This window comes from Ovis canadensis, chromosome 13 (genome assembly GCF_042477335.2).
Source record: "Ovis canadensis isolate MfBH-ARS-UI-01 breed Bighorn chromosome 13, ARS-UI_OviCan_v2, whole genome shotgun sequence".
NCBI lineage: Eukaryota > Metazoa > Chordata > Mammalia > Artiodactyla > Bovidae > Ovis > Ovis canadensis.
Window position 1 is genome coordinate 76,973,244 of NC_091257.1, and position 18,021 is coordinate 76,991,264.

Sequence of the window (18,021 nt, forward strand, 5' to 3'; positions counted from 1 at the left end):
AGAGAGAAGCCTGAGTTCGGCAACAAAGTGTCTGGGTGCCCTGACTAAGATCTGATGAGACAGAAAAGAAACATGTGGTAAAAACAGCACTCTGAGTTTGGGATTAGCAAAGACAAACTATTATATATAGAGTGGATAAACAAAAAGGTCCTACTGTATAGTACAGGGAACGATAGTCATTATCCTGTGATGAACCATAGTGGAAAAGGATATGAAAAGAAGAATACGTGTGTGTGTGTGTGTAACTGAGTCACTTTGTTGAAATTAAACACAACATTGTGAATCAACCATCCTTCAATAATTTCTTTTAAAAAACGACACTCTGTCTGTGGTCTTTCTCCTAGTAACCCACAACCACAGTTTTACATTGAGAAAAACATCAGACAAATTCCAAAATTCTACAAAATATTTGACCGGTATGCTTTAAAACTGTCAAGGTCACCAAAATCAAGGAAAGGTTGAGAAACTGTTACAGATGAGAGGAGCCTAAGGAGATGTGACAGGTGAATGTAATACTGTATCCCAAGAAGGACTGTGGAACAAAAAGAGGACAGGAGGTAAAAACTAAGGAAATAAACTATAAACTTTAGCTGACAAGGCGCCAAAGAATTGATGCCTTCAACTGTGGTGCTGGAGAAGACTCTGAGGGTCCCTTGGACAGCAAGGAGATCAAACTAGTCAATCTTAAAGGAAATCAGTCCTGAATATTCATTGGAAGGACTGACACTAAAGTTGGAGCTCCAATACTTTGGCCACCTGATTCAAACAGCCACATCATTGGAAAAGACCCTGATGCTGGGAAAGATTGAAGGCAGGAGAAGGGGACAACAGAGGATAAGATGGTTGGATGGTATCATCGACTCAATGGACATGAGTTTGAGCAAACTTCAGGAGATGGTGAAGGACAGGAAAGCCTGGCATGCTGCAGTCCATGGGGTCGCAAAGGGTCTGACACAACTGAGCAACTGAACAGCAACAATTGGTTTACTAATTGTAACAAAGGTATCATACTAATGTAAGGTATTAATAAGGGGAAACTGGTGGGGATAATGTGGAAGTTCTGCTCTATCCTCTCAGTTTTTCTCTAAATCTAAAGCTGTTCTAAAAAATTAAAAAACAAAAATACTAAAAGAGGACACAGAGGCAGAGTGGAGTTAGCCTTTTTAATACTCAAACGCAGAAGATACTAGAGAAAAAACTGAAAAGTCTGAGTAGATAAAAACAAACATGTCAGAACATGCACAGACAGCATAAGCAAGATCAAAAGACAGAGGGCTGAGGTTGGGGAAAAAAGAGGCAATGGCTAACTCTGCGGAATCAAAGAAAAATGTGGACCTTCTTAATGACCCAGTGGTTCAGAGTCTGCCTGCCAATGCAGGGGACACAGGTTCAAACTCTGGTTCAGGAGGATTCCACATGCCAAGGGTCAGCCTAGCCCACGCACCACAACTACAGAGCCTGTGCTCCGAAGCCCACATGCCTGGAGTCCACCCTCGGCACCAAGGAGCCACCACAATGAGAAGCAGGCACACCGCAATGAAGAGTAGCCCCTGCTCAGTGCAACTAGAGAAAGCCTGGGCAAGCAATGAAGACCCAGCACAGCCAAACATTAATTAGTTAATTAAATTATTTTAAAAAAGAGGGACTTCCCTGGTGGTCTAGTGGCTGAGACTCCGAGCTCCCAATGCAGAGTGCCTGGGTTCAATCCCTGACCAGAGGGCTGGATCCCACATGCTGCGACTAAGACCCAGCATGGCCAAATAATTTTTAAAAATAATAAAAATAGAAAAGGAAAGGAAATGTAATCACAGTGTGCTAATCAACTCATTTTTGAAAAACTTACACAGTCATAATAATATAAATATAATAATTTATCTAAATAGGGAAGTATGGATAATATTGAGGGATGGAAAAAGGAGAAATAATACATGTGTTTATGAGAGGGTGTGATTGTGTACATATTTATCTCCTCCAGCGAGAAATTAAACAACAGTAACCAAAATAGTCCAAACTGAAAAATCAAGAACTAGCAGTGTGAACACAATTTTTTAGAAATAGGAGATGAATACTAGAAGAGATAGCTAAAAACCAAGGAAGAAAAGAAGCTGTCTCTGATGGGTAGAAATTGAAGTGGGGAGGCTGGGACAGGATCTGCCATTTCTCTATATGATTTTTAAGATATATATTTTATTGATACACATAAAAGTGATTACAAGTAAATAAAAAAGATGAACACTTGCTAAGCTGTTTCTGAGGGTTAGCTGCCCTGGGGTTACACAAGAGGGACCAAGGGGCGCAGGGCAGAACCTGAGGACAGCAACTACCCTCGCACATCTTCTCACAGCAGCAATGTGCCAAGGATCATTCTTTGCCCGCAGAAATCCAAACAGCAGCCTTGGTCAAGGTCAGTATTTCAGTGGCTTTTTGTTTTTCTCGCCGCAGTACAAACCTTCTGCAGTGCCAGGGACTTTTGGAGAAGGGAAAAGGTTTGTGCTGCAGCTTCTCAGATTTTGAAAATGGTGCCAGTGGCATTCCAAGCCTTTCTTGGGTTTTCATGGGGGCAAGCCCAGCCCCCTTGACTCAGCTCCATAAAAGTAACAGTGGGGGCTGGTCTTGGAGGCCTGAGGGGAGTGCCTGAGAGGAGAAAAGCAAGAAATGGAACTCTAGTTGAGAAGGAAGTCAGCTGTGGACCAGGAAGGCCTGGAGTTGGGAAGAAGACAAAGGATGGGAACTGAGAGAGTGGCCCCAGCATATCTCAGCGGGTGAGCTCAGTAAGAAGAGGAGGAGAGGGACTAAATTCAGGCAGTGAAGGCAGCAGATTCAGCATTCTCAAGCCCCACAGAGTCCACCCCTCATATTACTCTATGTAGGTTTAGAGAGTAGACACTGATGCTCAAAGTATGAAAATACTGGTCTAGAGAAATGGCTATAGCAAGATAGCAGCAAAAAAATGCAAAGGTGCTATAAGGCAATTATCCTTCAAATAAAAAATAGATTTAAAAATTAAAAATGCAAAGGTGAAGTGAAGAGCCTGATGATGAGAAGATGCTGATGGCTGGGAAAGAAACAGGCAGCCTCTCACAGTGAAGCCCAAGTTACTCATCGGACCTATTGTCTTCCTTCACCTCCGCACAAGGCAGGCCTTTGAGGTTAAGAGGTCTCAAACTCCCCAAGGGCAGACCTCCAAAGTTAAGAGGCTCTGAAATTTTACTGGGAAACTGTGCTTTCAATCAGCATAAAATATCTCACTTTGCCCTATTTAATTTTTTTTTTTTTGCCTTGAACTTGTTTGACATTAATAGTACTTCCCTCTCTTTCCTATGTTTTCATCTTTTTTTGTCATTAAAAAAAGTCTTTTATAAACACCAAGAGGATTCTACCATTAAAAAACCTCATTTGAGCATGTTTGACTCTTTCTAGTGGAACTTAACCCATTTACATTTATTGTGATTTACTAGTGTTTGATCTTGTTCCTGTTAGTTTATCTATGTTTTCCATTTATTATAACTTTTTGATTGCTTCTTCTTTTATTCCTTCATTTAATTACTCTTGCTTTGGTTGCTTTAATTACTTTCTTTGGTTCTGTTATTTTTTTCTAGCCATTTAGGAGTTCTACATTCTGTTTTTATTTTGTGAAGATTATTGCTTACTTTTCAAGAAATACATCAGCTTTATCAAGAAGATGGTGTCGAAGGTAAAGGAAGCCCCTGCCCCTCCTGAAGCTGAAGCCAAAGGAAAGACTTTAAAGGCCAAGAAAGTAGTAATGAACGGTGTCCACAGATCTGGACATCACCCAACTTCTGACAGCCCAAAACACTGCAGCTCGGAAGGCAGCCCAAATACCCTCCGAAGAGTACCCCTAGGAGAAACAAGCTTGAGCACTACGCCATCATCAAGTTTCCCCTCACACTAAGTCAGCCATGAATAAGACAGAGGATAACAACACACTGGCTTCACTGCGGATGCCAAGGCAAAAAACGGGCACCAGGCCGTGAAGAAGCGCTACGACGCTGGCATGGCCAAGATCAACACCCTGATCAGGCCCAGTGGAGGGAAGAAGGCTTCTGTACAGCTGGCCCCTGACTATGAAGGTTTGGATGTTGCCAACAAACTGGGGATCACCTAAACTGAGTCTGTTTTTACTATTTAAAAAAGAAGAACAAAAGAAAGACGTTAGAACCGCTGCTTCCTACTGCTACTGCTAAGTCGCTTCAGTCGTGTCCGACTCTGTGCAACCCCAGAGACGGCAGCCCGCCAGGCTCCCCCGTCCCTGGGATTCTCCAGGCAAGAACACCAGAGTGGGTTGCCATTTCCTTCTCCAATGCATGAAAGTGAAAAGTGAAAGGGAAGTCGCTCAGTCGTGTCCGACTCTTAGTGACCCCATGGACTGCAGCCCACCAGGCTCCTCCATCCATGGGATTTTTCCAGGCAAGAGTGCTGGAGTGGGGTGCCATTGCCTTCTCTGGCTGCTTCCTAAAAAGACTATTAAATCCTTGGACATGGCAAAGTTTCCATTCTGCTATTTCTCTCTTGAGCTCACACCTTGCCTGGGCTTTGGGGCAGCCTGAGGATGGGGAAGAAGGAGATCATTGTTGCCATCAAGTCTATATATAATTTTATTTATTTATTTTTGGCTGTGCTGGGTCTTCACGCTGCACAGGCTTTTCTCTAGCTGTAGAGAGTTGGGGCTACTCTAGTTTCGGTGCATGGGCTAGGCTCAGTAGTTGTGGCACACGGGCTTAGTTGCTCCTCGACATGTGGGATTTTCGAGGACCAGGGATTGAACCCACATCTCCTGCACTGGCAGGCACATCCTTTACCACTGAGCCACTAGGGGAGGCTGTCATCAAGCTATTAAATCTGGGTGCAGCGTCAGCATTTGCAGGTTCTCTGCAGGTGGAAGTCCTACGAGCCAAACACTGTTTAAGTAAGTGACAGGATCTCACTGTGACCCATCAACTGTGCTTCTTCTTTGGGTCTGCCCATTTGGGGGGCCCCTGCTGAGCAGGAAGAAGCCTGAGTATGTCCATGAGAAAAGCAAGCCATAAAGACGGGTGAGAACGCAGAGAGAGAATGAGCAGATCACTGTTTTAATCCCTCCCTGTCCCACAGCCTGGTCTAAAAGATTAAAACAGTAAATGTGGCTAGCCCCTAAGTGGAAACCACCCAAATGGCCACCAATGGATGAATGGAAATCAACAATGTGGTCTGTTTATACAATGGAATAGCATGCAGCCATAAAAAGGAATGAGGTTTTGACACATGCTGCCACATGGATGAGCCTTGGAAACAACCCGCTAAATGAAATAAGCCAGACACAGAAGGACAAATAACGTGATTCCACTTAAAAGAGGTACTTGGACAGTCAAATTTAGAAAGTGAAACAGTGGTTACCAGGGGCTGGGGGTGGGAGGAATGGGGAATTATTGCTTAACAGTTACAGAGTTTCTGTTTGGGGTGATGAAAAATTTTGGAAATAGGGGTAATGATTGCATAACATCATGAATGTACTTGATGCCACTGAACTATACACTTAAAAATGATTAAAGTGGCAAATTTCACATTTTGCTACAATTAAGAAAGTGAATGTCGAGAGCTTTTCAGAGTGGGCTTGTTTCCCTCTCCACTAAGGAAGATGGGAACCTGAGAAAGTTTCACACATGGAATGTGCTCATTTCCTGCCCCCAATCCTCGCCTGGCTCCCCGGTGCTGACTGGGGAAAGGGCTCTCTCGTGACCTCCCTTCAAGAGGCACATGTGCTGAGTCACTTCGCCTCCTCTTTCTCCTTCCTTCTCCCCCTTTTCCCAAATTGGCTGTGGCCTTTCCCAGCCCAGGTCCTCCTAGAGCTGTTATCCCTCAGGGTCCCTCACCTGGACCTTCTGGGCTGGTCCAAATCTCATTTTAAAATAAGCGAGTGTCCCCTGAACCGCCTGGCAGGTTCCTGGTCCCTTCCTGTTTCTATTTTCTTATTCTGGATTATAGTTCCACGGCCACTGTCTCGTCCTCTCTACTAAGAAGAGCTCCTGGAGACCAGCTATGCTGTCTTATTCACCTTCGTGGCCCAAGAACGATCTTGGACAAGGTCCTTCACTGTGTCTATTGAACCAAGGTTGCATAATAAGATTACCATCAACAGCAGCAGAGGTCACTGAGGCTTCCTCTGTGCTTCTAAGGTGCCCCAGTGCTGTGCTGAGCACTGCGCCTGCTTTGTGTCATTTAACTCTTGGGCTAAATCTATGAGGTGTACTGATATTATACTGTTATTACTCTCAAGTAACAGGAGAAAAGGGCTTCCCTGGTTGCTCAGATGGTAAAGAATCCGCCAAGCAGGAGACTCGAGTTCGATCCCTGGGTCGGGAAGATCCCCTGGAGAAGGAAATGCAACCTACTCCAATATTCTTGCCTGGGAAATCCCAAGGACAGAGGATCCAGCGGGCTACAGTCCTTGAGCAACTAAACAACAGGAGGAGGAAAAAGGAGCCCGGAGAAGTGAAATGATTAGCTCCAGGTTACCCAGCTGGTAGGCAGAACTGGAACTGTCACTCCAGCGTCTTTAGTGGGTGGGCTGGAATCTTGGCTGAGAGCAGTGCTGCTCCACACCGCCTCCTGAAAGGAGCAGGAGGGCCAGTACTCTGGGGGACCCCCGGCTCTCTGGGCAGGGACTACCCTGCAGGCCCCACATCTGGGCGGAGGAGGAGGGCAGTCTGCCCTTCCTCCCCCAACCTCCAAGACCCAGGGAAAACTCTGGGCCAGGGGAGAGCTGCAGAGGAGAGGGAGGCAGAGGTTAATGGAGACAAATAAGAGCCTCCATCACGCGGGTTTAAACAATGGAGCGCGGCACCGCTTCACACGCTGCTGGGAGAACCATTAAAACCATTAGCGGGACATTAGTGCTGCTCCAAGAATTGAAGAGAGGGAGGCGGGAGGCGAAGGAAGGTGCTGACAGGCTTCCCACTCTGAAAGGAGCAAGGAGTTGGGGAGGGAGGGTGGCCAGGGGTTGCCCTGGGGAAGTTGCTAAGCCTCCCGGGGTCCCAGTCGCTGCTTCTATAAAATGAAAGTGTGTGTCGGGGAAGGAACACAGGATTTGTCTTTCTCCTTGGGATCTGGATCTGATTTCTACAATGGGGTCTTGGTTCAAACACTGTGATCTCAGGAAAAATCAGGTTCATATCCTCTATAACATGGATATCAAATTCTACATGTACCCCAGCAGGTAACTGGGCATTCACAAGGCAGGGGGAGACCCCCACCCCACCCAGGCCCCCTACCAAATCCCTCCTTCCCACATTTCCTTAAGCTTCATCTACTTCAGGCGGCTCCCAGTTCCCAAGCCAAACAAAGCTTTCTGCCTGCTCTGCCAGCGTCTCTGCCAAGGACGTTTTTTCTCTCCTCTAGCCCTGCCAGCGACCCGCTGCTCAGGACCCAGGTGACCCACCGCCTCGGATTCTAAGGAGAACACCCTCACCCAGGAAGTCCATGGAGAAATAGGGCCTGTGGCTATAGCAGGGGCACAGGTTTGGATGGAAAAGATCTGAGTTGCAGTTCATGTCAGCGGTTGTGTGACCTTGAGCAAATATGGAAACTTCTTGATTCTCAGCTACGAAACCAGCAAGATGAGGATGATAATGTGACCCTGTTGAGCTGGGAGGGCGAGGGGTGATATTTGCAAAGGGCTGGACACAGAACAGGTGCCTGAAACGGCATCCACTCTGCTTCCCTGTCCCTCCTCTGCTCCACCTCTAAGTGCTTCCTACAGACCCCAGAATGTTGATTTTGATTTTCCTTGTCTCTTTCACTGGACTGTGAGAGGCAGCAGGGCAGAGAGACTGTTCACCACTGTCTCCTTAGCACCTGCCAGCTCAGGTGCATGATGGATGGATGGATAGATGGATGGGGGATATGGGTGAGGAATGAGTGAGTGACAAGAGAATTATAAGATCAGCTTATCTGGTAGGTGGAAACATCAAGGCTTGGAGAGTAAAGAGACTGAATAATACAGGAAAGCAAAGCGGGTTGTAAAATGGTACGTACAGGATAATTCCGTTTTCTATTCAGTAGTCTGGAAGGTTGCACCAAAATATTCAGTGATCCAGGTGGTGGGAGGATGGTGAGTTTTATCACCATGCTTTTGTTTTTTGGTGACGGAGGCCAGATGTATTTGTGTAATTTTTTTTCAGCATGAAAAATAGAATAAAATGAGACAGAAAACAAAACCAGTGTCTGCATGAAGAGATCCTAACACTCCCCTTGGTACATCTTGCACACAGCGCTGAAAGGGAATTTGAAAGATCAGCAGCTGGGGGTGCACTTGCTGGCCACCTCTGGCCTTATGAATGTGGGCTGCACCCCTCCCTGGGACCCCATCTTATCAGAAGAATGCTTTGGAACATTCTTCATGACAGTCCACATCTCATGAGATCCTCACACCCAGCCCCCTACAAGAAAACACATTCGTCATCGGTAAAACTAAATGTGATTTCAGTTGTATATCTTCATGATGCTTTCCCAAATAAGGGGAAAAAAAAAACCTGACTTTATCGGGTGCCCCTCACCTATTTTCAGCTCTATGTGGCCACCAAAATGACAGCTTGTGGGGGATCTTGTGTCTTAGGATGGAGGTCCTGGGAGGGTAGACCTAAATGTCTTGCATGTTGAGACACCATAATAAATATTCACTGCATTGGATCAGATGTCAATATTCTGTTTTGTTCCTGTGAACATTATTATTGGAATTCCCAGGTGACACTAGTGGTAAAGAACCCCCCTGCCAGTGCAGGAGACGTAAGAGACACGGGTTCGATCTCTAGGTTGGGAAGATCCCCTGGAGGAGGGAATGGCAACCCGCTCTATTATTCTTGCTTGGAGAATCCTATGGACAGAGGAGCCTAGCAGGCTACAGTCCATGGGGTGGCAAAGAGCTGGACACGACTGAAGTGACTTCAGCACGTACGCATGGACATTATTATTAGGTTTTCACATTACCTAATATCCTCCGCAGAGAAAGACCCATTTCTCAGCACATTAATCCAACACAACTGGACAAAGGTAACATGATTCTGTCCAGTTCACAAACAAACCCCACCACCTGTTCATTGCCTGCTCAAAGCCGAGGGAGGGGAAAACGCCCTACTTGCCTTACTGTTGTAGTGTCTCCTGGATACCTAATGCTGGGAAAAACTGAATTCTTAGGTTCTTCTCACTCAGAGATTTTAGAGGCAGAGCTTTGTTCAGCATTCACAAAATATCATTCATCCCAGCTGCTGTTATTTACAACTGGGTTTATCTTCCATTCCAGCCTTCACGAATGATGTGCAGACACTACAGGTGTCTTCTGTTGGCAGGCCATTCGGGGTCAGAGGGATGCTGCAGCAAATGAAACTACTCCCAAAGCCTTGTCTTGGGACATGGTGTTTGACAGCAGCAGAGCCAGACCCGTGCTGCACTGGGACAGGGAGCCACTCGCCCACTCAGAGGGGAGCCCTGCTCTGACATCACTACAGGAAGTGTTAGCCGCCTAGTCATGTCTGACTCTTTGCAAACCCACGGGCTGTAGCCTGCTAGGCTCCTCTGTCCATGGGATTCTCCATGCAAGAATACTGGAGTGGGTTGCCATTCCCTTCTCCAGGGGATCTTCCCGACTCAGGGATCAAACCTGGGTCTCCTGCATTGCAGGCAGATTCCTTACGGTCTGAGTCGTCTAAACCACTAGGGGAGCTACATTTTCGCTACAGGAAAGAAGCTACCAATTCAAGTAAGTGTATTTTTAGTTTTCAACTCAAGCTGAAAAAGCAAAGACACCTGGGTCCTTGGCCCTTCCTTGCTGCTGCAGATATATAACCTGGTGAGCAGTGTGACTTCTTGTTTCACCACGTGCCTGGCTATTGAACCGGGATCATGGTGCTGGTTGAAAGGCTGAGGCCTTGAGCGCTCACTGCGGTATGTGCAGGGCAGAAGGCTGACAGCTGGAGGGCCCCAGGTGGAAGGGCCTCCTCACACACACTGCATCTCCTGCCAGGGGTGTGCAAGGAGGGTCTGCATTTCAGTCTTCTACCACACACTGGAGAAGGTCGGGGACATTCAGAGGGCCCCAATTTGGGAAACCAGGGATGGAGGTGAAGACACAGTCAACTCCACTGTCAACTCAGGCCACCTCAATCTCAGCTTCAGCCCCAACCCCCTGGGGACAAACACCTCCCACACTCCCTCTCTATCAGAGTAGCCTGAACCTCACCAGGGTGACTGATCCATGAACTTCCGTTCATTCCCATCATGGGCTTACATGCTGGACTTCCTTGGTGGTCCAGGGGTGAAGAATCCACCTGTCATATATTCAGAGAAAAGCATGGCCCGAAAAGGTCCAAGCACCCCAGCGCTCACTGCAGCGCCGCTTACAACAGCCAAGACAGGGAAGCAACCGGAATGCCCACCAACAGAGGAACGGATAAAGGTGTGGCGCATGTGCGCAGTGGAATATTACTCGGCCATTAAAAAGAAAGCGACAAGGCCATCTGCAGCAGCATTAATGCACCTAGAGAATGTCAAAATGAGTGAAGTGAGCCAGACGGCGAAGGAGAAGTATCATGTGACGTCCCTTATACGTGGAATCTAAAAAGAAATGATATGAATAAACTTACTTACAAAACAGAAAGAGACTCACAGACTTAGGAAGCGAACTCATGGCTGCTGGGGGTGGGGGCGGGAAGGGATGGTTGGGAATGTTGGGAATGTCCTGTACACACTGCTTGCTATATTTAAAATGGATAACAACAAAGACCTACAGCAGAGCACAGGGAATCCTGCTCAGTGTTATGTGCCAGCCTGGATGGGAGTGGGGCTTGGGAGCGAATGGATACATACGTATGGCTGAGCCCCTCTGCTGTTCGCCTGAAACTGTCAGCTATACCCCAAGGGTATAGCTATACCCCAATACAAAAATGTTCTTAGTGTTAAAAAATAATAATTAAAAAAAAAAAGAAAAGATCTGCCTGCCAATGTAAGGGACACAGGTTCCACCCCTGGTCGGGGAAGATTCCACAAGCCCATGTGCCCCAACTACTGAGCCCGTGCTCTGCAACAAGAGAAGCCACCACAATAGGAAGCCCACACGCCACAACTAGAGAAAGCCCATGTGCAGCACCGAAGACCCAGAGCAGCCATAAATAGAGAGACAAAAAGGGCTAAAAGCGCTGCCATGCCCAATGGTGTGCTTCTCCCACTTTTCTTTAGCTTCAGAACTGCTCACACTCTCTGCACCAGCCATACCAGCCTCTCAAGCCACAGGGCCTTTGCACAAGCTGTTTCCTCAGACTGGCGCTCTCTTCCCTGAAGATCTAACTCAGCTCAAGCATCCTCTTCTAAGGCAAACCTTCCTGACCTCTGTGTTGGTCCCCCCCATCATGCCCATCTAACTACCCATGGCACCACGTGTCTCCTGCCTGGCACTTGTCACAGCTATACCCATGATGGCTGGTTAATCTCTCGCCCAACTCTGCTGCCTGCTATGAGCTTAGCACTTGTGTGTGATTTTTTCATTAGTGTCTCTCTCCCCCCAGATCATAAGAAGAGCTGGGAATGGTGCTATCTTTGGTCATCCCTAGAGCCAGGCTCTTGGAGTAGGGCTCCATAAATATTTGTTAAATGACTAAATCCTCGTTAATGCACCTAACCAGCTTCCCTGGTGGCTCAGACAGTAATGAATCTGCCTGCAACACAGTAGACCCAGGTTCGATCCCTGGGTTGGGAAGATCCCCTGGAGAAGGAAATGTCAACCCACTCCAGTATTCTTGCCTGGAGAATCCCATGGACGGAGGAACCTAGGGTCCATGGGGTCACAAAGAGCTGGACACGACTGAGCAACTAACACACACACACACACACACACAGTCTTAACGCCCCTTGGGTTCGTGCATGCTAAGTCACTTCAGTCATGTCCAGCTCTTTGCATCCCTGTGGACTGTAACCTGCCAGGCTCCTCTGTCCATGGGATTCTCCAGGCAAGAATACTGGAGTGGGCTGCCATGCCCTCCTCCCGGGGATCTTCCCGGCCCAGGGATGGAACCCGCGCCCCCTACCTCTCCAGCACTGGTAGGCAGGTTCAGTACCACTAGCACCACCTGGGAAACCCCTTAGAGCCCCAGAGACAGCAGGAATTTGTATAACCGAATGAAACATGCCAAGATCCGTTAACGAGGGATCCCAGTGTGGTGCACTGGCCACTACCAGTTCTGGCAGTGAACTAGGCTCAAGCGCCATTTTGTGGGGAAAAGAAAAGCCGTGGGGCTGAACTCCTGCTGTTTGGCTGTTTGAGTGCCTTTGTGCTTCACCCCGTGTAGCGGTGCTTAGATTTTATAACTGTTGCTTCTGTTAGAGCAACACCCTTATAACTGGCATTTTCTGCACAAAACAGCTTTGCGGTTTCGAGTGGAAAACCTGACACCATTATCCCCACTGTTTTTGAAGTTTCTTAGGGATGCGACCGTCATAGAAAAGAGAACATCTCAGATGAAAAGACGGGAGAGATGCAAACAACTCCACCACCCAGAGCCCAGCTTACTTCATCCGCCCTTTTGAGGCTGTGGGGATGGGAGAGCCACCACACCTCCTCCTCAGGGCAATGCAGAGCTCAAGCCAAACGGCTCAGATCCTCAGACCCCAGGCCCAGATACTACTTGAGCACCTCTAGCTACATCCCCTCAGAGCTGACAGCGGAGCTGTCACCCTCCTCGGCACACACACACCCAGGTTGTCAAGGAGACCAGCCACATCCCGGATAGCATGCACCCGGGGCTGGAAGTCAGACTTCCAACGGAGGAGAAAACAACCCATTCCCCTAGTCAGGCCTCAAAGATACGGCAGGTTCAAATGTCACAGCTGACGAGAAAGCTTGAAGCAGGAGGTGAGACACTCTGACTCTGGGTTGGAGCAGTGCTCGGGGAGGGGGGTGGCACTCACCCAGTCCTTCTCTGAAAGACAGTCAGGCTACTCGCCTTGCAAAGGGCTAGAAGGTGGGCTGTGGAGGGAGGTGGGCAGGAGAGGTTTTCTTTTCACAGCCTGTTTCTGTGGTGCCTGACAGCCCTGGGCAATCCACAGCTGGGGAGTCCTGGACAGCCCGGGGCGGGGCGGGGGGGCCCTTATCTCACCCTGGGCCACGCTCCCCGGCTCACCCTCCAGGCCCGCCAGGTCCCCAAGAGTGACAGAGGCTACAGGCAGGCGTGGCCTCCCTCTCACCTCCCCAGGGCAAGGAGACGAGTGGCACAGCAAAGGGCAGAGCAGGGCAAGGGCGAGCCGAGAGCCAAGGCCAGCAGCTCTCCCCGCCCCCACTTCCACCTCCTTGCCCCTGCCCTTCAGGAAGGCTTCCCCGAAGACCTGGCAGGGCGGTCTGCCCAGCAGACCTTGTCACTAAGAACGCGTTCCTTCCCTCCTCTCAGCCCAGACTGCCCGGCCCAGATAACCAGATAAGGGCCTCTTTGGTTTCCAGGGTGTTTACACAGGCTGTGGCCCCACATCTCGGAAAGGCTCAACCACATCCAGGCAAGTTAGGACGCCTCCGGTGGGGTGAGGGGGACGGATGCCTTACCTGCTCCTGGGAATTCATCACGCGCAACTTCATCTGTTTCAGGTACGTGGAGGTGAGGGGCATGTTGTAATCGATGATCCCGGAGACCAGAGGAGATGGAGGCTCGTTTTCTGGTGGAGAGAAGAAAAGGAAGCCCCTTTCAGCCTGTGCAGTGTGCCGCCAGCAGCTTGGCACCCACGGGGGGAACCCACCACGGGGCCCGGGCAGGAGGCCAGGTGGGCAGGTGGTCTCTGACTCATGGAGCGCCCACCGTATCTGGCCCGTGGATGTGGACTGCACGGTGCTGAGAGTGTTTCTCAACTAAGTGACCGTGTTTAGTAAGAGAGGTCACAGCTGAAAATCGGGGATTTCTGGCTTCTTTGAAAAATGGAAGGTCTAGCCACACAGGGCCCTCACTCACATGGCAAACACCCACTGCAGCTGAGCCTCTCCTTTTAGACAGGGCTCGAGGGCTCTGTCCTGCCGCAGTGTCCACCCGTTCCTGTTGCCCTGCACACTTGCACTCAACGATGATGCTTGCCAGGCCCTTGAAGTCAAATGTGTAAGTTTCCTACACTGGTCTAAGCTCACTCACATGCCACACTGCCCCACGCTGACCCTCACCCTCCACAGCATCCTCCCTAAAGCCACCAGGGACCACCTGGCTCACGGGTCTGGGCCAGGCCTCCAGTCCACCCAAATTCTGCTGCTGCTGCTGCTGCTGCCGCCAAGTCACTTCAGTCGTGTCCGACTCTGTGCGACCCCATAGACGGTAGCCCACTGGCTCCCCCGTCCCTGGGATTCTCCAGGAAAGAGTACTGGGGTGGGTTGCCATTGCCTTCTCCGCCACCCAAATTCTAGTTCCTCTTTAATCACATGGAGAGGAGCATTGTTCCTCCCTTTTATTACTTTCTTGTCCTGAAGATCAAAGTAACGCATTTCCTTTTGTAGAGCATTTGCAAAGTGTGGAAAGATGTAAAGAAAAAAAAAAGTCCATAATTGCACCAAGCAGCTTGGCATATGCTTCTGTTTATTTTTTCCTCTGTGATTTCTTTTTTACATATTTGATATCATAATGCGTACTGAGAATAACAGTCTGCTTTGAAACCTTTTTTTTTTTTTGCTTAACATTTTGTCATAGGCATTTCCCCTACCATCAAAAATCTTGTTTTGCTTTGCAAATATAATTTTTATATCCCTGTATTGTTTTATCATATGTTCTGTAAGTTACTCCCTTACGGTTGGCTACTTAGGCTATTTGCTATCAGGGGGTACTTATAAACACTGCTGGGAACATCTCTGTATGTGAACACTGGTCTGTATTTGGGATCGTTTCCTTTTTAGACCAGATTCTAAAACATGGAATTCATGGGTCAAACGGAGAAGGCAATGGCACCCCACTCCAGTACTCTTGCCTGGAAAATCCTATGGACAGAGGAGCCTGGTAGGCTGCAGTCCATGGGGTCGCTAAGAGTCGGATACGACAGAGCGACTTCACTTTCACTTTTCACTTTCATGCATTGGAGAAGGAAATGGCAACCCACTCCAGCGTTCTTGCCTGGAGAATCCCAGGGACGGTGGAGCCTGGTGGGCTGCTGTCTATGGGGTCGCACAGAGTCAGACATGACTGAAGTGACTTAGCATAGCATAGCATAGCATGGGTCAAAGGGTAGGAATATTTAACAACTTTTTTTTGTTTTCCCTTGACCTCCCCCAGAGGCATCTGGGATCTTAGTTAGAACAAGGATCAAACCCACGTCTCCTGCACTGGAATCGCGGAGTCTTAACCGCTGGCAAGTCCCTACTCAGTGACTCTTGAAAACGTCTGGTCATTTCTGCAAAGGCCCCTGCAGTGGGCCCAGCCTGCCACTGTGCTGTGCATCTTAGGTGCCACTGTGGGTGCCGTTTAGGAGCGACAGCAACGGCGCAGGAGAAAGTCAACAAGATGGGAAACATGATTCAAGGGAAGCCCATTGCCACTCTTTCCAGTCCAGCCTCCCCTTCAGATGTCTCCCGCTGTGACCAAGCTGGAAAGCCTGAAGCCACCTGCTAGGACCTGTCACACAAAGCAGGGCCTCATTTCGTCATTTAGTCACTTGACCTGGCTTCACCCTCTGTCTGGGGAGTCATCGTGGTTACCTGTTTTCTGGCTGCCTCCTCCCCCAGCCTCCAAGCGTGCCGGGCCTTTGACCTAAGACCTCCTTGGCCCCTAGTTCTATCTGTGGGCTGGGGTTGGAGTGGCTGAGATGTAGGGGCGACTTTCCAATGAGCTGAAGCCTGCCTGCCGCCACTGGCACCACGCCCAGGAGGACAGGCTGGAGGGAAGCCGGTGACCGGTGGGTTGGAGGAAGGCAGGGATCTGCTGAAGCTGCCACTCAGAGCCAGAGCCCACAGCAGGCCCCCACAACCTTGAAAACACTGCTGAGTGAAAGAAGCCAGACGCCACGGGACAAACACTGGGTGATTCCATGTGGATGCGACAGCTGGAACAGGCATGTTCACACAGACAGAAAGTAGAGGAGGGGCTGCCAGGGCATCTGGGGACGGGAAGTTACTGCTTCACGGGGCTGCAGGTTCTGTTTGGCAGGATGAAGAGTTTTGGAAAATAGATGATAGTGATGACTGCTGGGCAGTGAGTATAACTATAATGCCATTGAGTTGTACACTTAAAATGTATTAAAATGGCAAGTTTTGCATTATGTTTTATCACAATAAAGAAAAATGGCTCCTGCAAACAAGAGAGCAAAACTAGCCAGGGGGCACCAGGGCAGTTCCTACTTGGTGAGGATAGAATAGCCCCGCAGAGAACAGGGTCCATGCATCTTGAGGTGGTGCCCCTCTGGTGACTGTACTGCTTGAATAACATTTTCTATTAAGTTTCATAAAAACGCAGAGCTTCGTTCCCCGCCCCCCCTTTTTTTTAGGGAAAAAAAAAATGTGCCCGCGCTGTGCAGCTTGTGGAAGGAGTTTCGTTCCCAGACCAGGGATCGAACCCAGTCCCCTGAAGTGGAAGTGCTGAGTCCTAACCGATGGACCACCAAAGGAATCCCTTGTTGAGTTTTTGAAAGCCATGTTGTCATATGCAGAAATGTTCATTCTTCCAGGACTCACTAACAGGGAGTCTCAAGAACTGGCTTGAAAAATGGGCCAAACCTTTCCTTCTATTAAGGGAGCCCCTCCTGGTTCTGTGGCAGAGGGCTTTTCTGGCCCCACCAGCACAGACGCCCAGTGCTGTGGGGAAACTAGAATTCGTTTTTGTGATTGTGGGTTCTCTTCTTCTTGCCGCCCCACCATCTACCCAGACCTGACCTCTTCAACCGAGGCGGCGGGGGGTGGGGGGGCACGCTGGGATCTGCTCACCCCCTCACCTCCCAAGCCCCGCAACTCCACGAGGCCAGACGTGCTGTGTGAGGCAGACCCCGCAGCCACACTGAGACATGTCATTCGAAAGAGCCGTGGTTCCTGTTTTGGAGTGAGCGTCTTCAGATGGAGAATGCGGCCGTTTGCATTTTGTTTCCTCAGAGACAAGGCTGTCTGCTGAGAAGCTGCTGGACAATGTGGTACGTGAGAAGGGCCTCCCACCCTAAGGGTCCCCGGTCAGAGCCTCAGATGAAGACTTCATTAAGTGACGTAGCAACGTCCTCTGTGTTTCGTAGTCCTGGGAGGCCGGACACTGTGTTCCTTTACCAATGGTCACCCGTGTCCTGCCTGAAATGCCGTGAATCCTTACAAAGAGGTAACTTAAGGAAAAAAAAAACAAACAGGGCCTTCCCTGGCAGTCCAGTGGTTACGACTCGGCACTTCCACTGCAGCGGGTGAGGGTTCCATTCCTGGTCTGGGAATTATGATCCTTTGCGCCTGGCGGCACGGTCAACAACAAAAAAGTAATATCAAAAATATAAAAATAAATAAATAGAAAAAATTTAAAGCCAAGGTTCAGCTTAGTGTAGGGCAGGGAAAAACCCACAAAGGCTGGGAAGGTGCTCTTGGGAAGTGGGAGAAGGGGTCTTCCTTGGCCTGTTCCCTCCGCATCATGTCCACAGTTCAGAAACTGCTTCTGGTGCCCAGAGGTGAGCCAGGAGAGCTCAGGAAGAGGAGGGTGGATGCCCTCGTCGGCGGGGGGCGGGTGGGGGGTGGGGGTGGAGTGGAGCAGGACACCCTGGGCACACAGACGAATCCATCAGAGATCCGTGTGCCGTGAAATGCTTGCGTCCGCAGTTCCAGAAGTGAGGGCTCTGTCGGGGAGGCAGGACCTTGGCAGGCAGGAGACATTCCTGGGGAGGGAACGCGCCAGGGAGCTGGCTGTGGGAGGTCAGGGCTCGGGCCACACCGCAGCCAAGAGACAGGCAGGCAGGTTTTTGGCAGCAAGGGAGCCGCATGGTTCTGGGAGAGATAAGCACCACACACACAGACTCATAGGAAGGAGCTAAGGAACAGGGCCAGTGGGGGCTCCCTGGAGTCACGTG

General features: G+C 49.4%; 1 protein-coding gene and 1 long non-coding RNA gene across 3 annotated transcripts in view; one reads left to right on the plus strand and one right to left on the minus strand.

The window, feature by feature from the left end:
* NOL4L (nucleolar protein 4 like) overlaps positions 1–18,021 on the minus strand; it is a 129,018-nt gene that overhangs the window by 47,207 nt on the left and 63,790 nt on the right. For both annotated transcript variants that reach the window (XM_069548318.1, XM_069548319.1), the window contains exon 4: positions 13,577–13,686. In XM_069548318.1, the coding sequence (XP_069404419.1) occupies positions 13,577–13,686 (110 nt within the window). The remainder of the gene's footprint in view (positions 1–13,576; positions 13,687–18,021) is intronic.
* Positions 13,230–16,290, plus strand: LOC138417648 (uncharacterized). The gene is made up of 2 exons (XR_011248239.1): positions 13,230–13,618; positions 15,273–16,290. It is a non-coding gene; the product is annotated as an uncharacterized lncRNA (long non-coding RNA).